This window comes from Nyctibius grandis, chromosome 4, assembly GCF_013368605.1.
Source record: "Nyctibius grandis isolate bNycGra1 chromosome 4, bNycGra1.pri, whole genome shotgun sequence".
Taxonomy (NCBI): Eukaryota; Metazoa; Chordata; class Aves; order Nyctibiiformes; family Nyctibiidae; genus Nyctibius; species Nyctibius grandis.
Window position 1 is genome coordinate 15,317,028 of NC_090661.1, and position 21,970 is coordinate 15,338,997.

At 41.8% G+C, this 21,970-nt stretch overlaps 2 protein-coding genes and 1 long non-coding RNA gene across 5 annotated transcripts in view; 1 reads left to right on the forward strand and 2 right to left on the reverse strand.

Moving 5' to 3' along the window:
- Nucleotides 1–8,694: 8,694 nt before the first annotated feature.
- KCNJ11 (potassium inwardly rectifying channel subfamily J member 11) lies at nucleotides 8,695–11,994 on the reverse strand. The gene has a single exon (XM_068399515.1). The coding sequence runs from the start codon at nucleotides 11,864–11,866 to the stop codon at nucleotides 10,664–10,666; it is 1,203 nt and encodes a 400-aa protein (XP_068255616.1). The 5' UTR covers nucleotides 11,867–11,994; the 3' UTR covers nucleotides 8,695–10,663.
- Nucleotides 11,995–12,113: 119 nt separating this feature from the next.
- Nucleotides 12,114–21,970, forward strand: part of LOC137662725 (uncharacterized) — a 56,160-nt gene continuing 46,303 nt past the window's right edge. For all 3 annotated transcript variants that reach the window (XR_011048042.1, XR_011048041.1, XR_011048040.1), the window contains exons 1-2: nucleotides 12,114–12,342; nucleotides 18,479–18,619. This is a non-coding gene — a long non-coding RNA (uncharacterized lncRNA). The remainder of the gene's footprint in view (nucleotides 12,343–18,478; nucleotides 18,620–21,970) is intronic.
- Nucleotides 17,268–21,970, reverse strand: part of ABCC8 (ATP binding cassette subfamily C member 8) — an 83,498-nt gene continuing 78,795 nt past the window's right edge. The window contains exons 38-39 of the mRNA XM_068399396.1: nucleotides 20,878–20,940; nucleotides 17,268–17,841 (exon numbers count right to left, since the gene is read on the reverse strand). Coding sequence (XP_068255497.1) covers nucleotides 17,704–17,841; nucleotides 20,878–20,940 — 201 coding nt within the window. The 3' untranslated portion in view covers nucleotides 17,268–17,703. The remainder of the gene's footprint in view (nucleotides 17,842–20,877; nucleotides 20,941–21,970) is intronic.

Consider the following 21,970-nt stretch of genomic DNA (forward strand, 5'->3'; position numbering starts at 1 on the left):
TCCGCTCAGTGCGCCAGTAGATATATTCACTTGGCATGTTATTTTTGCCACTGAGACTCTCTACAAAAGCTCAAAAAAATTGGTATAAACAAAGGTTGAATTTAAGCTTGTATTTTTGCTTTCCTTGAATTGTTTTATTTCAAACGAGTGAAGAATGTTACATTCCCCACTATGAAATTTGCTAAAAGTAAAGTGGCTGGTAAAAAAATAAAGGCCAAAGATTGAGGTTCTGTTATCTTTAATCCAGCCATTCCACCACCAGTTTGCTTTCCAGGAGATAATCCATCTGACAGGAGCCATTTCACTTTCTCTCTCCCACAAGATGTAATTTCATATTTACCCTGCTGTAAAATTCTAGTGGCAAGAAAACAATATATATTTTAGATTTAATGCTTGAAAAGTGTTAGCATCAAACCCTTGTCTGGGTTTTAATTCTCAACTTGTTTGACATTAAACTATAGATCTTTCTCTGATTTTGTAGCAAAGTAACAGAATATTTTAATTGGTGGAAGTCATGGTAAGTGCGCTGGACTCATACTTTGGTCTTGTTCTTGCTGCCAGAAAAAAAAAACATACCCTTTAACAAAGAGCAAAATTTCTCTCTTTCAAGAGATGCAGTATGACACGCTATGTATGTATGTGCAGTGTCTTACTGAGTCCAGGTACTGAGGACTCAACGAGCAGCAGGCATATACTCTTTTTTCTGTTGCAATTCTTTCTTCTGTAATAAATCACTCTTGGCTTAGTGTCCCAGGAGTATTTTACTGCAGCAGCTTTTTAATGGAAGACTTTCTCTCTTTCTTTAGCAAAGTCTCCTCTTTTCTCTGAGATAAGAGAATTTCCTACACAAACCACAGTCAAAAAGACCATCTGTCTTGAACTTTCCATATCAAATTTTGTGCCTGACAACATCAAGAGTTGTATGTATATATCAGAGCCACAAAGACCAGATAGAGTTATCTGCAGCCAACCAAGTAATAAAAACTAGTATTGGAGAAAATGGATTATATTTTTGTATGAGCAAACTACAGTTCTCTCCAAAGGCATCTGACAATATTAAAATATTAAGATGTGAGCTCTTTCATCCAGCAACTCAACGCTGTGTAGAACAAGCCTTTCAACTTGAGCCTGCAGGTAAACTGTATTGTTTTATTATTGTTTGTTATCTCTTAGAAGTTAGTTTCAATTTGGATACTACTTTGCAAATACTCAAGATGCTTTTAGTGTGGCTGAATAATGGGATAAGGCACCCCACAAAGTTATTAGACCTGTTGGACTCTTACCTAAAGGAGATTATCTCTTTAAGGAAGTACTTCTATATGTCACAATAATGTGGAAATTGTCAAATTTTCCATCCCACAGTTATGCACTGAATGAGCTATAGCTACACTGTAAAATTTAAAAATGAACTAACAGAACTCTTCCCCTATAACTCACTAAGGATCGAATCAAACCTCTCAACTAATGCTGATCAGTATTTTTTTTTTTTATTTAACCTGTTTCAGAAAAATGAATGAAATACGAGTGCCAGCACACCACTTTAGTCAGGCATTCTCTGAACTGCATCCAGATTTTTTTAAGTCAGTAAAAAGCCATCTGTTGAATTTAGCACCCTTTGGAGTACACTTTGGAGTAGTTTTTCTGAGAGTCAATGTGAAAACCTATGATGACTGAATATTGAGTAATGGGAACATACTACTAAAAATTTTGTGGATTGGTGTAAATTTGGCAATACTTTTTAATACAAGATTGTGGATTTTTCTATGGATACATTAACTCCCTTTATGATAGGTCACTATGAGATTATTACTATGGTAAATAATTGTATTTCTTCCTACTTTGTAGATGAACCTAACAGGGATGCTAATAAACTGTCTCTGACTACAAATCAGAGCCACACAGAACCCTTAAAGTATTAGTTTTGAAACAGAACAAAACTATGAAGGCCATTCTGATAATATCATTCCTGAGCATGATTCTCACCTCATCAGGCAAACGTTACTGGAAGGGATGATAAGTGACAGGATGCCTTATGCAGCAGCTGCACACCACTATACCTCCTGCAGGACTCCAGGTTTGGGATCAGCAATGTGTGTTTGAAGGGGAAGAAATAGGCAGGATGTGTAGTGTCCACCACCAGCAAAGAAGTCGTCGCCAAGTTGATACTAGTAGTTGTTAAAGACCTTTCTGCTATGGAAGTCACCTGAAGGAGGCGGTAATGGATCTCTGGCAGTCCAGACAGAGGTTCACAGAGGTACAGAGGAGGTTTTTGAACACACAATAGTTTCACACTGGGCCTGCTCAAGGCCAAGTCGAAACAAGGGGAATAAGTGGGCAGGGAGTCTTAGATTTATACTAGTCTCTTCAGGTAGTTATTTAATGTTACGGCACATCAGTGAAATGTGAAAATTACAGTTTTAATAGTAGAACACAAACCACTCAGCCAACATAACACATTTATGGAGTGGCTTTGGTGCCAAGACCTTTATCATCTTCTCTCTGAAAAAAATAAAATCAAAGATTCTGGTCCATCTAGCCAAGAAGCAGTTACCACTTTGAAGATAAAGTGCTTTACTGCACATCCAAAGGCTAGTGTGGATGTAACACTTCAGTGCTGTGTATCTGGAAGGAAGAGAAACAGGGTAGGTTTAGTTACCTAGTTTAAGGGACTATTCCCAATCGAGGAAGAAGTAGAAAATAAGGACTATGAGGATGGATCTGGTTTCATCTCCCGTGTAACCTGAAAAACAGAAAAGCAGAGCAAAGAATGCAGGATCAGATGTGAGGTTTCTCCTGAAGATGAAACTTTTGAGGAAACCTACGTTTTAATACTTGATTGAGCTCCACTTAACAAAGGAAACGGACTGTCTTCAGTGAAGACAGATCTGCACATAACAGTACAAACACTTGTGATACCATTGAAATATCTTGAATGGTAGTACTGTAATTTAAGAGTTCTGACTGCGGGTCACAGGGCTATGGCATGCTGTGGAACTTATTTTTTTCCTTAAACACATGCTGTTCAAGAATACAACAGAAGTGACATGCTTTTCAGGCTATGGACAGTAATGAACAAAATAAGTAGAAAAAAAAAATCAAGTAAAGGAATAACAACTTTGCTGCAATTAAAAAAGGGGAACACAAAAGAACAACCTTTCGAATGACCAAATAGTACTATCAAATGCATCCATTTAGTAAAGCAGGTAGATGCTAAGTGTAAAGGTTTCAGCTATGGATGTCAAGGCAACAGCTGATAGAAGAAAATCTGTGAGAAAATAATGGCTACTTCCTACAGAGACATTTCTAAAGATAGATACTGCCTTTGGAAAAATATCTATTGACTGTCTGTAATTTCAGTTAAATGCTGAGCAAACATGAGCTTTCTCCATGGTCGGTGAAGCCAGGCATTATTCTTTCAAATCAAGCCACGCTCGTGTGTATTCAGTGATCAGCACACATCCGCAGAGTGCTAGTCATCTTCTAAAACATCACTGGGGATGCCTGCGTAGGGTAGCTTCTTTACTCTCAGGGTAAACATTTACTATCCTCTTACATAAGGAAGTTGCTCTCTGGGCACTCTGCTCCAACAAAATCCATACATTTTACAGAAGGAACACTCAAATCTTCCTGCTCGTTTCTCTGCTCTTCTTCTCCACCCATCCCATGAAAGAAGCATTACCTTGCTAACTTTTTTCATCAAGTTTTAAAGTTAAAGTAGAACTAACACACTGGAAAAATGCATCTAGGTCAAAGGCAGGGTGTGGAAAATATTGTCCCCATTACTTGTATGCACCTACCAGGAGATAACAAAAACTTAGAATCGCAGAATCATTTAGGTTGGAAAAGACCTTCAAAATCATCAAGTCCAACCGTTAACCTAGCACTGCCAAGTTCACCACTAAACCGTGTCCCTAAGCATCACACCTACACGTCTTTTAAATACCTCCAGGGATGGTGACTCAACCACTTCCCTGGGCAGCCTGTTCCAATGCTTGACAACCCTTTTGGTGAAGAAATTTTTCCTAATATCCGGTGTAAACCTCCCCTGGCACAACTTAAGGCCATTTCCTCTCATCACTTGTTACCTGGGAAAAAGAGACCAGCCTCCACCTCGCTACTACCTCCTTTCATGTACTTAAGAAACAGTACAAGCTGATCTCAGACCACAACATAAACATTCAAGTCATACAAATGCCTCAGCATACAGGATTATACAATATGCACAAGGGCCATATTCTCTCATGTTGGAAAAAAATAAATAAATCAAGATTTTTACTCACAAGACACAGGAGATGCTAAAGCAGGAGGCTGTTAGCATAAAACATGGGGAACAGCATGGCTGTTGCAGCAAAGGCACCATCAGGGACTATTTGGGTCAGCTGCCCAGCCCATTAACCTAATAGTACACAACCCTAAGAGGGAAATCCAGGTGCTAATGAACTCCCTGGCTAGCTCTCTTGGATTTAAAGGCCCAGGATTTAACATGGAGGCCTGACTTAAAGCTCACTGAAGTCAAGGGCTTCTGCTGCTGGCATTGATGCTTACTGTCAATCTCTGCCTCAGCTCCGCTCAGGAATAACATTATTATGACTATAACAACAACACCACCACTATTTATATATTGTGCCTACCCTCTCTTGGGCAGCGAAAACATAAATGCAAAAAAATGAGCAGGTATTTGCCACTTAAAATAAGAAATGTACAAGGAACAGCCAGGGAAAGAAAAGGGTGGCTCCCACCTCCTGCCATAGCACATGGCAGCCCCACTCCTAGCTCAGGGCCTTGCCACCCTCATGGCAGCAGCAGCAGACGGACATGATGGGATGCTCGATGCCTCCTGCCAGGGCAGGCCCCAGCTCTTGTGAGGGGAGGAAAGAGGAGACATGATCCTCTGCAGGTCCCCCATCACGAGACCTCTGGGCCCCCTCCAGTTCAGACAGGATTAATTATTTAAGGCTGCTCAGCTTTGCAGTATGGGAGCAGGTTAGGAAACCTCTCATAGAGTTGCCATCTGCATTTAAACTCAGTAAGCAAGTCAGGCACAAAGGCTGACAGGGGCAAGTGGCAAAGAGGGGCTGCAGGTTTTGATTTTTGAAAATTACTCTTAAACTGAGTCATTCCCCTGTGATGATTCTTTAAAGTCACATTATGTATTAAAATAGGGGCGTAAGCCAGAAAAACATACAGCATACCATCCTCTCTAGGCACTCAGCAGTGCTAAGATCAGGATGGAGGCAGCGGTATCTGCAGCCTCTCAAGAATGTCTTCTGCTCTTTTAATAGTTCTCCTTGGGGGGGTGTGGAGGTTTGTATCACGTATCTTTCTCCTGTTGCTGAATCAAAAATAGTACACTGAGTCATTTGTTACAGGCAGTTAGACAGTCACCAGCCACATTGAGCACACGTCCCACCTCCCGCTCTGGTCCAGCTTACCCAAGGCTTCCTTCGCACAAGGGTCTTCTCACCTCAAACCGCAGCTTTGCTTGAGTCAGGTCTGCAGTGCTGATTAAACCCCTCTTTCTGCTGCAGCACATGCTTTCAGCAGGTTGGCAGATGATGTCCTTTGATCCAAAATCCACTGAAATGGGTGGGAATTTTTCTACTGCCTTCCAGGGCAGTTGAGGTTTGAGATATCCACCTTGGAATGGGGCAGCTGGCCCTGAATGAGTGCAGGGCCACATGGGAACATATACTGCAAAGAGCATTGTTAGCTTTGCAAAGTGGGTGTTAAGTCTCTTCCTGCAGGTAACAAGTAATAGGATGAGAGGAAACGGCCTCAAGTTGCGCCAGGGGAGGTTTAAACCGGATATTAGGAAAAATTTCTTCATTGAAAGGGTTGTCAAGCATTGGAACAGGCTGCCCAGGGAAGTGGTGGAGTCACCATCCTGGGGGTATTTAAAAGATGTGTAGATGTGGTGCTTAAGGACATGGTTTAGTGGTGGGCTTGGTAGTGTTAGGTTAATGGTTGGACTCGATGATCTTAAAGGTCCTTTCCAGTCAAACTGATTCTATGATTCTACGATCCTATTGATCCTGCCCATTTTTAGTGGCAACACCAGTATGACTTTGGGCATGGGAAGAGAGAAAGGTGTAACCAGGGAGCCTAAAATGCAGTGATTTTGAACCTTCTTCTCTTCTCCCTCAACCTAAACCTGAAGAGATAAACCACTTTCCCTTCCACATGGACCTGCAAAATGAACAACAGGGAATAATCTATGGTAGTTTATTAATATCCAGTTCCTAGGAATAGATATTTCCATGCTTTGTACAAGGAATCACTGTGAAAGTTGCAAGCTTGGCAATTTCACAGAGGTTTTTGTGTTTCTAGTATCTATTTTATTTCCCAAAGCACTCTTGTGCTTCATCCCAAATCAGAACAATCTGTGCTAGCAAACCTACAATAATTACCTTTAGGGGTATCAATGTACAAAGAGCGGGAGAGGAAGGAAAACATGAAGAAACAAATTCAGTTTTCAAAGAACTATTAATTATTCATTAGCTTGATATTATTAACTATTAATAAATAACTAACCACAAGAATCAGTTGCCACAAAGCCATCCTAACACTGCTTCCACCAGGGCTCTGTTGTGACTTGTACCTTGCTCAACACGCAGCAATATTTACCCACTGGATTGAGCAATGCTGATCATGTCCAGCCTGCAGTCTCGCCTTACAGGGCGGACTCACTTTTGACATTGACCCTGTTGCTAATCTGTGCTAGCGTGTAAGCCCTGGCCTTCTTAAAGACTTTTATACCAGCCTCTCTTATCTGATTTTTAGGTCTCTGATCTCTCGTCTCTGCATCATCACACCTTTGGTGGTGTGAAGGGCTTCAAAAGAAAATAGTTTGTTACTTCTTTACATTGTCTTCCCACTGTGTCAACTGCAGACTTTAAATGTATTTATTTTGTGTCCCTGACCGTGTTTTGCCTTAATATGCAACCTCTTGAGCTCACTTCTGGTTTGTATCCATTCTATAGGGACATTGTCCTACTGAAGTACACTGCTATAGTACTATCCTTATCATGTGCCTTGGGGGATAAAGAGCCAAAGTCAGACCTTGTTATACTCTAATTTTGTATACATATGTCACTTGTTTTCGTTAGGAAACGCAACAAACTGATACGCCCAGTGGCTGTGTTCTCACCAGCGGCCACTACAAGTATTTTAAAACTATGGCATATAACGTAAGTGTTCTCCAGTCTCTGATTAATAAGCTCTGTGATCCTTCTGGCCATCCAAACAGCTTAACAAACTCCAATTCGAATGCACTAAACAGTGTGAACTATGAGTATAAACCGATAATGTTCTCCAGACTCTGGCATGAAAGGCAATTCCCATGGACACAGTTGGTTCTGCCACACCCAAAACTCAGCAATGGGTCACTACAAAACCTACAGCTTCCCACTTCTGGTGTCCACGTCCTCCCCTCGGTCAGGGCAAGCCCTGAGCATGCAGCCCCCAGCGTCCCTCACACTGGTTTCTGTGCAGAGAACATGTGGAGAGATAACGGCAGTGGGAGCCACAGTGCAGTCCCCCCAGCTGCTCAGTAGGACCCCAATTGCAATACCACCTATCAAAAAGCAGATGTAGGCTGAGAGAGAAAGTTCAAAAGCCCACTCACTTTGGACTTCAACTATGGAAAACGCAGCATTTGCTCACTGCTAAGAATGAGGACTTTTCTACGCCAAACGATAGCGCTGACGCCTTCTTCAGAACCTTCCTACAGAGTGGGGGCAGTCAGTGTAAGTACAACTTTAAGAACAATTTCAGATATTTATGTTCCCAAATACTTTGTAAATGACAAAATGAAAGGACCCTCACAAAGAAGTAATATCTCTGGTACAAAATAAATAGTGTTATTCTTCCTTGCTCTGCCTTTGAAATGCTTCTGAATATTTTAAGTGGTGAAGGAACAGAAGAATTTAAAATTACAAGAATCCTGAGATTCAAAATCCCCAACACATTGATTGAAATAATTCAATATGGTGATTTTAATAGCACAAATCCTGCCTTCCTCGTAATATTATGATGCCTATTTATTGCAAGACTTCAGAAAATTAGGCAGATCCTGGTAAAAGAAGTGACATAAGAAGTGGTCCTGAAAGCAGCCCAGTGAATGCCAGCTGTTTTCTCCCGTCTTTCCCCTTCCATCTCACAGTGAACAAAGAGAATTTTCTACCTCTCTGTAGCACAGATTTCCCTGAGGGAAAAAGAGGCTTGCATCAGTTCCTGAAAATAGTTGCACGGTAGTGCTGCTGAAATTGCTTCACATTTAGGTCAAATCTTGACAAGAGCTTTAAAATGCTACCAGAGCTGAAGAGGTTTTATGGGAGAACCTTAAGGTATACCTTACACATTGAAATCAGGCACTGAGGAGGCTAAGGAGAAGCCAACGATTTCAAATCACTGGAAAGCTAACTCTAATATTTTATCTATGACTCTTGTAAGAATAGAGCAGTAGTATTGTGACAGGTGATAAAGAACAATGAACTTTCAAAGGAAGAAAGGTGTCTAGGAGATGTAAATAGCTCCATTTTAAGTGTCTCTCCGACGGGTGGTGGAACAGAGGCAGTGAAAGGCAAAGCTGGAAAATAATGTGACAATTAGACTCAGTCTTACAGAAAAAATTTAATCATCAAAGGCATTTAATCATTCCCTATTTCAAAAAATAGGATTTTTTTATGATTACAAATGTAAAATATGCCTTTCCAGATTTTCTTTGCTGACTACTTGTAAATGCTAGTTTGACTGTGTTTTCATTGTGAAACACATACCACATTTTTAAGAGCTGTTCACAGAATGGTACTGGTGTATTGGGAACTTGGAAACTGAACAGGCATTTATTCTCTTAACTGGCAGTCTGACAATGCTGATACAGGTCTTCATAAAACTGAAATACATAAATATTGAAAATATAGCTACTATTTTATCATTTTAAAACAACCTTTGATTTTACCCAAACATTATTTCTTTTTATTATAGATGCCTGAAAATATTCCATAGTCAATACGGAAGTTTTGTCACACTTTTGAATGAGTTTGTCCTATTGTTACACTGACAAGGCATCAAAAATTCGCCATACTATTGCCAACATAAAGCATTTCAGGTGTCTGTCGTGAACTACATAACACACAAGAACTTGGTACTAGAAGCTCTTTGAATAATTAAGTTTGAAAGTAACTTGGTGCCTCTTTGCACAGCTTGTGTAACCAAGTGTTAGATCAGTTCTGTAATGCTTATTTAGGTTTTATTTGGACAACATTATCTTTTTTTACTTGAGTGGCAGTTTGCCCTGTTAATAGCACACCGCAGTTAATATTGCTGCTATCTCCTAATAACCCTGCACAGAAACAAAACTGCTGCTGTTACTAATATCCCCAGATCGAGGATTTGCAGGGGTGTGCTAAGGGGAATTGCTCCTGTTGTCGCTGTGGAACTGGGGGGGTGAACATGGCTCCCTTGTGTTTGCTGCTAAATGCCAGATCTTGAATTCAGCTAAAAACCAAGGCAGGCAGCGGCTGTGTAGGGAGGTCAGGATGTAAATGGGAAGGAAATCGCTTCCTCAGCAGGAGCATGTTTTGTGACACAGCATCCCAGGGTGACCGCACTGTCTTACACAGCCCTCCTTTCCCTAAGCACAAAATCCTCCGCTTCTTTTACAAAAGGGAAAGGAGTGAAAGGTTTTGCCTACTGCATGCAGATATAATTTCAGCATTGCCCTTCCATTTAAAATATCTAATTCTATTTATATTCCCTGATTATCTAACAGAATTCACTCTGACCTAAAGAAGAGATTAACTTTTTTACTGGGTATCCTATTGCCATGTGGCTCTGTGTGTGTGCAGGGGGATGTTGCTTCTCTTTATTGAGACGATTAGAATACAGAATTTTTCCTATTTATAATTAACTTCAGTTGTATACTATCTGCTACTCTTTTTAAAGGCAAAGCATTGCTTACTATCAGAAATGTACCGTCCAGAAAGGTATTCCTGAATGTTTTATTTGGAAGTGTAAAGGGGTTTAAAATAAAAAAAATTAAATATTCAAATACATTTCATATTGCATGTGGTAGGAGTGGCTCCATACACTACAGTATGGATGAAGCAAATCTGGCAGTTAATTTCTTTGAGACCTAGAATATAATACATAGCCACTTCCAGATCCAGTCTTGTGTCATACATAACATTGCCTGATCTTTTCGTTATAGTTTAAATCCAGCCTACTTTATTAATTATTAATATTTTATTTTGCTATATTGATTGTTCAAGTTAGAAAAAGACAGTTAAAAACTACTGACTTTAGGACACTGCAAGACCCTAAGTACTGCAATCTCTGAAGATAAATATACATTTATTTTCGAGAAAAGATGTCATTACCTGCAGATTAATCAATGCAAAATGATCGTGCAATTAAATAGGACGGTCTGAATTGAAATTTAAAGCTGCAGACCATGATTTTCCTACTCCCAGTGCTGTCTGAAATCTCTCACACCTTTAAAAAAATATAATTAGCTTTAGATTTTCCCACAATAAATAACACCAGAACATACCTTGTGCTACCAACCTGAATTTAAAAAAAAGTTAAGAGGCCACCTCAGTGTTTTGAGTTCATGAGATCTTTCAGACACAAAGCCCTAACAGAGTTTCCCAGTCAAAAGGCATCAGGAAGGTGCATCGCTTATGGTAAACTTGGGCTTTAGCTTTACAGACCTCTTCCTTATTGTGCCTTTAGGGGACAATGGCATGGTGTCCATAATGCTCTTGTCCTCCTCCAGCTGCCTGGCAGTGCATGAAGGAGTGGGCACTTTCACTGTGTTGCCAAATTTAGAGTAGTCCACAGAGTATCGCCCATCTTCCTCTGCCACGATGGGCACAAACCTTTGGCCCCAGAGGATTTCATCTGCCAGGTAGGAGGTTCTGGCTTGAGTGGTGATGCCGGTGGTCTCCACCACACCTTCCAAGATGACAATGATCTCCAGGTCCTCATGGTGGTGAAGGTTCAGGGGGGAGATGTCGTAGAGAGGGCTGTTCTTGTCTATCACGTGGTAGATGATGAGTGGGGAGACAAGGAAGATGCTATTGCCCCCCACGGGGTTCTCCATCTGGATGTCAATCTGGTTGAGGGGCACCACCTCCCCCTCCAGGCTGGCAGTCTTCTTCACCACCTGCATGCGGATGGTGGCGCTGATGATCATGCTCTTCCGGAGGTCACCCACCCGCAGCATGAAGCAGAGCTTGCCCTCCCGCAGGGCGATGACCGCATGCTTGCTGAAGATGAGGGTCTCGGCCCGGCGGTGGGCCTGGGAGGTCTTCATGAAGATGCAGCCCAGCATAATGGCGTTGATCACCAGCCCCACGATGTTCTGCACAATCAGCACCAGGATGGCGGCCGGGCACTCCTCTGTCACCATGCGTCCACCAAAGCCGATCGTTACCTGCACCTCAATGGAGAAGAGGAAGGCGGAGGTGAAGGAGTGGATGCTGGTCACACAGGGCACAAAGCCCGCCGGGGCCCCCGCCGCTCCCTCTCCGGGGTCACGCTGCAGCCGGGTGCTGTGGTCCAGGTCCCCATGGGCGAAGGCGATGAGCCACCAGACCATGCCGAAGAGAAGCCAGCTACAGAGGAAGGACATGGTGAAGATGAGCAGCGTGTGGGGCCACTTGAGGTCCACCAGGGTGGTGAAGACGTCCTGGAGGAAGCGTCCCTGCTCCCGGATGTTTTTATGGGCCACGTTGCAGGCACCGTTCTTGCCCACGAAACGCGCCCGCCTCTCCCGGGCGCGGTACCGGGCATGATCCGGCACATCCTCCGCTAGCCGGGTCAGCACGTACTCCTCGGGAATGATCCCCTTCCTCGACAGCATGGCTCCCCGCCGCCGCTCCGCCGCTCAGCACCGCCCCATGCAGCCGCCGCTCCGCCGGGGGCGGGTGTGTGTGTGTGTGTGTGGGGCGCGGGGGGGGGGACGCCGACCGCGCCGCGGTGGCCGAGCGGGTGCACGGCGCCGCCGCAGCCCCCGCCGTAGCCGGCCCCGGCAGCCACCAGGCGGCGCCGCCGAAGCCGGGAGCTGCCGAGCCCGGCCCCACACGCCGATCCGGCGTGTGGGGCCGGGCTCGACAGCTCCCGGCATCGATGTTACTGTCCCCGAGCCGGTACCGGCCCCTCGGTGAGGCTGACGCGTTCCCGCGCGCGCGTGTGGAGAAGCCGCGCGCGCCTCCGCGTAACGGTCGTTGGGCAACGGAAAGCGGTTAAAAAAACCCCGTTGGGCGCCGCTCCCCAACGTCCCCCTGTGGGAAGGGAAGGGGGGAGCCGAGTCCCGGGTTGCTCCCCGGTGAGCGCTGGGTGCGTTTCTTTACCTTTTTACCTCAGTTTTGTGTTTTGGTGTTTTTTTTTTCCTGAGGGAGGGGAGGGGCCGGGTTTCAGGCCGCGGCGGTGTGAGCGATCCCCTCTCCCCGGCACCGATTTCTGTAAATATTTGTTTGGGGATGGATTTGCTGCCAGTACCTTGCTTCCATGAACAGCCTCAGTGGGATGTTTTTTTTTGCGGGATGGTTTCAGGTTGGGCAAATATTCCGTGAAGCAGAAAACAGAATGGTGCTGGGGATTTTTTAAAGGAAATCTTTAATGCAAAAAAAAAAACCAACAAAAAAACCACCCTGAAATTCACCTGCGTGTCTTTCTGTAAGTAGGAGGAAAGCATTCATCTAATGAATCGGGTAGGAAATTTGCTTGAAGAGGCCAAGTCCAAGGATATAATGGTTAAACAGCAACTTGGAACTAAAGGTGCTCATTCCCCCTGAGAAATTTTGCTAGAGTTATTTAGCCTTGATTAAGGAAGGATTTTCTGAAAGAAGGAGCTCACGAAATGATGTGAGCTGTGACCGCCCAGGAAAATGTCTACTGTCCAAATAGCAGTAAATGTTGCAAATGAATGATCCCTCTGCGAATGGTTAACCCACAGTGCCATGAACTTCCAGACAGACATCAAACTCACCAGATGTGACAAAAGGAGGCAGGAAACTACAGCTTGTGTGTGGCAGTATGATGTCTGTGTGCATACATGTGCCTGCGTATCAGGACCTATCTTTGTGACACGATGCGTTATTTAAAAACACTCTGATGTGGCTGCTCCGCTGTTTAAATAGCAATGTTCTCATTCATGTGTTTGCTTACTCTGATTTAAATATTTTGTTTCTTTTTCAGTTTAGACACCAAAGTTGTGGAGTTGCTAAAGCATCCTAGGATATTCTGGATTAGAGGATTTTTTTCTTTAGTGCCAGTGGACTTATGATTCTGTTTTTCTAATTGTATGTGTCCATGGACTTTCCCTTCAGTTTTGGCTCTAAGTGCTTTGGTACACACTGTAAGCAGTTACTGGCATTGATTGCCTAGGCAAGGCAATTGCCCAGTTGGTGGTTGGGAGCCAGCCAGCTGGGGTTGAAATTAATTTTCACCACCTACAGCTACTTACTGTGGCCCACGTAGGGATTTCAGAATAGTATTTTTAAGCAATCACTCTGAGCTCTCTGATCCTTTTGGATACCCTAATGGTATCCCAATACTTCATGGTTTCTGTTGTTCTGGGTCATTTTTCTTGCTGCTTTGATAAATATACCTAAAATGACAGTAAGGTGCCCTGGCACCTGGCTGCCAGGCTGCTGAGCTTAGCCAAAGATATTTCCCCTTTCTCTGTATCACTTTGCCTGCTAGACATTTTTTGTGTGCTTGCTGTGAATATGTCACCTGCACCTACACTTTTGCTTTGTTAAGTACATGATTTATATATACAATTTAACTTTAAAAAGATTGTATTTTTTATACTTTTCTTTCTAAACATTTAAAAAACCCAAATGGATGAAGTAATTTGAAGATTTCCTTGTCAAAGGCGCGGTTCTCCAGCTGATGGCAGCTCCTAGTTACTTGCAGCACTTTGAAGTGAGCCTAAGGAGGCTCTATAACACCGTGCAGCACTCAAGGGTAACATTTCACGCTCTTTTGCAGAGATGGAAATAAGTATTCAAGAGGCAGTCATGCCTTTCGTGCCATTTTTCCTTACTCTTTTCTAATTGTCTTATTCTGTACCTTTTCCTCCAGAGGGCAGTAACTACATGAATGTAGAATGAAAAGAAATGTGTCAGGGAGGAGTGTTTTAAAGGGAAAGGTAAATTGCTTCACATTCTGGTGCTGGAACGACCCATGGAGCCTATGGCAGCAAGGGGTGTTGCATGAGCACACTCTGTTGGTTTTAGGAATTCTGAACTCTATAGAGCTAGAACGGTGTTTCCTTGTTTCCACTTCTGTTCTTTATTGGGACTGTCATTTGCCACTTATTTTCCTTCACCTCTGAGCGCTTGTTGGCTGAAATGGGACAGCAAAGCAAGTGGCTTCTGCTGAAGAATTTCTAGAGCAGAATAAAAAGAAGCCCTGTCTCTGTGGATCAAGTGACAGATACTTAAAAGACAAAAGTGACAGATCTTCTGAGTGAGCCAACATATTTGTGTTAAGAGCTGCTGAGCAAATTGGGCTCACAGGAACGAACAATCCCACTCTGTAGTATTGAATCATGAGGGGTAAGTTTTTCCACCCACAAAATAGGTTTTACATTTCAAAATTCCCCCCTGCCCAGATTTATCCTAATTTTAATGGCTGTCAAAGAAGATATTACTATAACTGTTAAATTAAAATGTAGTTGGCACCACGGTATTACTCTGCTTTAGAGGCAGACCTTTCTTTCAAAGGCTACAGTGTTAGCCTAACATGAATTAAGCCTCACAAATCACCTTGCTGTACGAGTGGGTAGACAGAAGAAAAGAGATCAGAGTTGGTTATACAAAGCCGCAGGGGAAAGCACGAGCAGAGCTGGGAAGAGGGCAAACACAGCAGGCACGCTGTGCTTCCTGGCCTTCCAAGGAAACAGCGTTCCCTTAGAAATAGGTAGAACAGGATGAAATGGCCACACTGAGACAAGGGGATAAATGATATAAAAGTTTTGTATAATGGGAGCATTTATGGAAAGCAAACAAAAGAAAACAAACCCTGGTTGCATCTCTATGAGTAGCCTATCCCACTAACACGTCTGCGACTGAGCCGAGTCCCATCCCAGAGAAGAAATGAAAGTCTGGACATGGCTGCTCTAGGGCTGTCTTGCACCCATTTTAGTGCAGCACTTTGCTTAGTAATGCTTCATTGCCATGCAAAATACATTTGTGACCCTGATTCAATAGCGACTTCTGGACCACCTATCTCAAGGCAACAGCTTTAATGATGCAGATAATGGCAGTGAGCCTCCCCCCATAGAATTTTTCTTGGATACTGCTTCTGGTCACTGTTGAGACTCTAACCCTTTGGAGTTAGGGGGCAGAAACTCCCTGGGACTTGGCCCGGTATAAACAAGACTAGATAAAATGCGCTGAGGAAATGTAAAGTATATTCTGTCCAAGTGGTAGCTAAGAGGCCTCTGTTCACACATATTTATCCAGCAGTGTGGTACCGTTAAAAAGATATATAATTGTTGGATATGAACCAACTCGCCCTACTCTCCTGCAAAGCTACTTTGTGAAATACAAGTCCCATTTACAACGGAAATGTGTGACACTTGTACTTTGAGTTCTTATTTCTTAACACTGTGAGATATAATACAGTCGTCAGTGATATGCTATGTCCTTTACTCCCTTGCATTCCTTTCCAGGTAAGGTTGTCAGAGCTAGTCCAAATTGCAGTGTCAAATCCCAGGCACTTTATTAAAAGCATATGAAACCTCACTTCTCTGTCTCTCTCCTCTTGCCATTAGGATTTAGGATCTTCCACAGATGGTTGTAAAGCTTCTGAGGATCTCTCTCTCTCTGCAGTGTGAGTTTGAGATGTCCTGCAGAGTGGTGTTTTCCTAAGCCTTTACAGGATGAGATCCTGCCTTAGAGCAGTGTTGGGCAGCTGGGAGACAGCACGCACAGTAGCTGTAGTAGAAACCTGCTCTGTGCTCACTGTGCCCTTCTGCTACCCTGGAAGGATAGGCACCTGTCTCCTATTTTTTCTTTCTTAGCCCTAATGGATGCCTGGTATCCCAGGGTGGAAACACATCAATAGTTCTGCAGCTATTTTTCCTTTGATGCTGCCCAGCAAAATAATTCCCTGGAGGAGGGGACAGCTCCCAGCTGCCCATTTTTCTCTCTTCAGCTATAGCAGGCAATGGCAAAGCTCATGCATTTCATCTGTGTAACTGTATGCTACCTCCCCACTTCTACCGTTGTTCATCTTGCACTCTCCTGTTGGCTATATGTTCTCTGCCCCACTTTAATGCCCTTAGGTATTGCACAAATAATAGCAGGCAGATGCTGCAAATACTCCGCTGTGGAACTGGTAACACGACTTAAACAGCAATAACAGTTCTTCAGTTTTCCTTGCTCTCTGCTGCAGTGTTAGAAGAGAAGTAATCCATTAAAAATATCACATATCCCATGAGAACAGAGAAATGTCTTTTTCAAGACAAGAAAGCCTTTAAAAAATAGATTCCAAATTAAAATTTGAGGAGGCTAAGGAGATTAAAAAAAGAGAACGGAGTTTTCCCGAGTGCTGGCAATTCTTCAAAAAGGGGAAGAGGGCAAAAATGGATGTAAAGTCAAAGTTGCTATAAAAAGAATAATGGCGAAAAATTCATTGTAGCCTTTCATTGGGTCATTGACCTTCTAACCCCTTAGCAATTAATAAGTGCTGGAATGATTGTCACAATGAATCGATAGGGCAGGGATAAGTAGTTGTCCAGCCAAATTAGGATAATTTTCACAAGTTATCTTAATAAGTATACATAATTTATTGGTAAAGATCACAGTGAATCTAGAAACAGTGTGACAGTGGGTGAAATATGTGAAACTAGGAGACAATGAGTCTAGCTCTTATGGCTCTGAGCTACAGTGAAAGGTTTAATACTGTTTATTTACCAGATCTGGAGGGATAATTTCCAGATGAATTGGTACGTCTGTACTCATCTGGAAACAGTGTGCATTAAACACTGATACGTTATCACAACCTGCCTCCGCTTAGCTTCCTCACAGTTTGGGAGGGAGTCTGGCTCAGTCCTGTTTGGAATCAGTATAATATGATTCAATGGAGGTAGAGGTGAGGCAGCCTAAGAAAGACTAAAGGAATCAGCTTGTGATTAATTTCTAAAAGGTAGTAAAGGAGAGACCAAGAGACACAGGCACTATCAATAAACAACAATATAAAAAATGTTTTATAGATTTTATATTTAGATATTAAAGCTTTACAGAGTCATATGAGTAAAAGAGATACAAGCTTTTGAGAAATACCTTTGGTATATAATTTTTCCTTCTGCATGTAGTCATGAGCGTTATGTACAGTAGGGATATGACACATAAAAAATAACATGTTAATAAAATGACAGGAGAGGTTTAAGAGTTACATAAAAACTCCATGCTGGCTATGTTTGTTTGATGTATATCCTGTCATATTTCACCCATGTAGTTTTTTCCAACTATATTTCATGATTCTTTGGTAGTAAATAAAGAGTAGTAATATACAAAAAAGGAAAGTACATGGATAATTCATTAATGCTTCAGATGGAGAAAAATGGCTCATTTTATTAAAAAAGGAAAACCTCAATTTATTATGAAATAATATTTATTTACAGGTATTTTACATTTTTAGAAAATAATACAATTGTAGTTTAAAATGCTTCATTTATTTTTATTACTTATCTGCTTGTACAAAAGAAGCAAAGACACTGTCTTCTTGTTCTAGCAGAACCTCAGGCTTGTCATATTCTAAAATAACTCCTCTCTTCATTACAATAACCAAATCTGCATTGAGGATTGTGTGCACGCGGTGCTGAAAAATGAACAAAATGCCAGTTCAGTGTATCTATGAAATATATTCCAGGACAAGACAGACTTCCACTAATTAACGTTCCTGACAAGTTCAAGTTTGATTAAGGCTACTTATCCTACTTTTCATCCTAATTTACTGTGCAAATACTGCAGATAAATATATAGACCAAGACCACGTGGATATTCAAGTACCTAAATTGCACATAGGTACTCGAGTATGAAGAGTCATACGAGTTAAAGACTATGATGCCCCCAGCCCGCAGTCCTGCCACCACACGTTGCCACAAGAAAATAGCCAGGAAGAGTTGGAACAGGGCATGCGAGTGTGGTACCATATGTGGGTACTCGCCCAGTCCTGGACTACATCCAGATCAGGGGGTTCCTGAGCTTGGTGAGCTTTGTCTATTTGTGAAACTGAATTGACTTCTCTTCTAAGAACTTGCCTGTGTCTTCTCTTGAGCTTTTCATCCAAATCCTTTGAAAAAGATTTTTCCAGGCCTGCTCCCCACTGCATGAACAAGTATCCCCTTTTGTATGCTCTGAGCCTCGCTGCGCAGAGCTTCATCTGATGCTTGTTCCCCCTTGCCTCATGATTTTGCAGACCTCTCTCACATGTCCTTACGTTGTCCTTTTTCCAGGCAGAAGAGGCCTAGCGTATTCAGCCGTTCCCCTTAAGGAGCAGTTCCACACCTCCGATCATCCTTGTGCTTCTCAACATTTTTCAGTTGTAATGTGTCATTATGGGGATGAGGAGACTGGAACTACACACAATATTCAAGGTATGTGCAAACTATGGACTTATACTGTGATATGATCTTTTCTTTTTTGTTCTCTTTTCCTAGTAAGCCCTAACATTTGACTATTTTATTAGGAGGAAACCTCCCCAGTTTTTTCCACAGTCAATACTGAAAATAATTAATTCAGCTTTTCTGCAATGCTGTTACCCTTCCTGAGCTTTCCTTTCATGTATCGATCATCAAATGGCCCTACAGACTGACAGACTTCTTGCTCCCAGTGTGTTTCACAGATTCATGGATTCATGATTAGTTTTGATGGCTTTGAGAAGCTGCTCACATCTTTTTTTTTTTTTTTTTTTTTTGGCCTGCTCTATTGCATTTTCACATGTAACGTGCCAGAATTTACAATAATTTCTGTTTTCTTCATTTGGCTATGAATTCAGCTTTTTTCAAGAATGCCTTCTTGTTTCTAATAGTCTTTTTTATTTGTTTAGCCATACCAGCTTCTTTCTATCCTTACTCAAGCCTTTCCTAATAAATAGCATGCATTGGCTCTGGGATTTTTGAATAAAATCCTTCAGTAATTTCCATGATCCCTGTCAGATTCAATTTTCCTCGCTTCCTCTTTTAGCTTCCCCCTCTCCCCCATTTATTTTTGGGTTTCATTTTTAGCAAGCCTCCTCATTTTTACAGAATTCCACTTTTTGAAGTTGAGTGTAACTGCACTGGATTTTTTGGGTCTACAGTACTCCTGCAGGGACATTTAATCTCAGAATACTGTGGTCCCTGTTACACAATCGCTTTTCACCCATAAGGTTCCTAATCAGATCTTGGGCACCCTCAGTACCAAAACAACTCTTGTATTTCCTTCAGTGACCTCCTAGCCAGATGTTCCACAAAATAATCACTGATGACATCTACAAGTCTCATCTCTGCTGCAGTCCTCCTGTGACAATTTATCCATTCCACAGGCAGGGGGAGGGAACTGAAATAGCACATTCCAGTTGTACTTGCTGCCCTTGTAGTCTGATCTCTCAGCATAACACAATCAGTGCTGCCATCCTGGTAAAGTAACATAGATGATAATATAGACCCAAAACTATACTCTTCCTATTCCTATTCTTCCCAAGCACAGATCAGGAATATATGGCTTTCTCTGAAAAAAAAAGAAACCCAAGCAACCAACCAAACCACTACCCAAAAGCCCCCAAAACCCCCACATTATGTTTCTACTACAGAGCATTTTGAATGCAAACCCACCTGTGTAAACCACACTGACATTTGGAAGTAAAACCAGTCAAAGCAAGTTTATTCCAGAATGCTGTTTGTTTGAACTGTGCAGTTTAAAAGTCACTAAGAGAGTGAAAGACTAATAAACTTTCTCAGCCTATCCCCAAACAAACCAAAAAAGATACATAACTTAAAAATGCAGTGCAACTCAGAATTTTCATGCAGAGAAATCAGGAAATTTCATGCTCATGATTCCTTTACTTTTTTTATAATGACACACTGAATGGATACCATAAGATGAATCAGGTTTTCTATTACATACTTGCTAGGTGAAAATAAAAAGATGCTGTAAGATTCCTGAGCATAGATTTTTTGAATCGTGCTTAATTTTTAAATGTTAAGGAGCATAATGACTTTATTTCACCTCCCTGAAATATGTGTATTTTTAGAAATTAGAAGACTGAAAGATATGTATTGCTTCTGACATATCTGTTGAGCCAACTGCTTTGATTCAGGTCAAATCTCTTTCATAAACAATTTTTTATAGACACTCGAGATCTTTGTTGTATAATCACTTCAAGAATATGCAAGCTTAAATTCAGTCACTGTCAGTAGGGATGGTATGTTTATTTCTAAGTTAGTAAGATTCTCATTCATTTAAATTCTGAAACATAATTGCTTTATCCAGTGGAAGTACTATCACACGATTTTACTTGTCCTTAGTTAAATGATTACTGTAGCTTTATTAAACTCATTCTTAGATTTCACAGTAGTCAGTCATATTATATTTTAAATTAGCCTAAAATGGGTAACAGAAAATAGATCTCATACTTCGATTACATGCCTTTACAGGCAATCAGACTTAGCCTCACGCAACACATTTAAGAAGCTGTTGTTATGTATTTAAATAAGAAAGTAGTTTAAAATGAAAAAGAAAGCTTACACTTAAACACCGCATTAAAAAAAGATTAATGGCCAAATGAACACATTTATTAACATTGACAAGAACTGACTAATGTGAGACTTCTCATTCTTGTTTGCATTAGAACGGCAGCAGAGACTGTACTTACTGCTATTGTAACCACAGTACGGTCAGCAAACGCAGTCATGACTACCTTCTGTAGTATGTTCTCCTATGTAAAGAAAAACATTTGTTGCTTTTCAAACAACAGAAGTTACATGATAGACACACAGACACTAAGAAGGCTTAAGTAACCACTGATTATTCCGTGCTTTTATTGATCCTTCATTGCAGAAATGAAAAACTAACTACACATCAGAACTAAGTCAGAGCCTGGTCTCCAGTTAGACAGCGCTGCTTGCTCCTGTCACCCCCACTGCCTCTGGGCTTCTGCACCCATGAGAGCTGTGCTCTGGCTCCCAAACCCCTGCTATCCTGACCTCAGTTTTACAGTGAGGAAATCAAAGGTGAATTCAGGGTGCTGCCAGGCTGCCTGCGTGCTGGCGCCTCTGCAGTGCGTTCTTCACCCTGCTGGAAGGCCAGGAATGTCCCAGCACACTGGGGACATCTAACACCAAGGGGTGGCAGGGATAAGCAAGGGAGTGTGCTGTACCTGGCATATTTAACAGTGGAGATGGTATTTAAGATGGTCTTAACATACATCGTTCTCACTCATCAAGTACTCATCCTTTGCTATTTAGGAACCATGCTGTTATGTACCAGATTGCCTAGAAATATCACTAGCACAGACGCCTTTATTTGCTATTATCTGTTCTTTAGATATGTATCTCAAGGGAGGAACTATAACCTCCATGCGTCAAAATTCAAACTGTGTTTTAACTGGGCTGCATACAGTGTAATTCCCAACGTTACTGACACCCAACACTAACATTTTACAGAACTAAAAATTGTAGCTGTTATAATAAACCCCTCCAATTATATTCTTTACTCATAGAATGAAGAAGACTGAAACATTTCTCATAACAACATAACAGAGGAAAAAAAATCCTACGAATGTACTGTTCTATCTGGCTAAAATCCAGTCAGTGCACTATTATTGTGTGGTTTAACCTCTGTCTAGCAATTTCAGGCAATTAATGCAATAATCCAGTATGTCTTTTCTATGTCTCTGTTTACTTCCTTGACTCTACTTTCAAGCCTTTTAACTTCCTGACTTGTCCTGTCCACCATGTCTGCTAAAT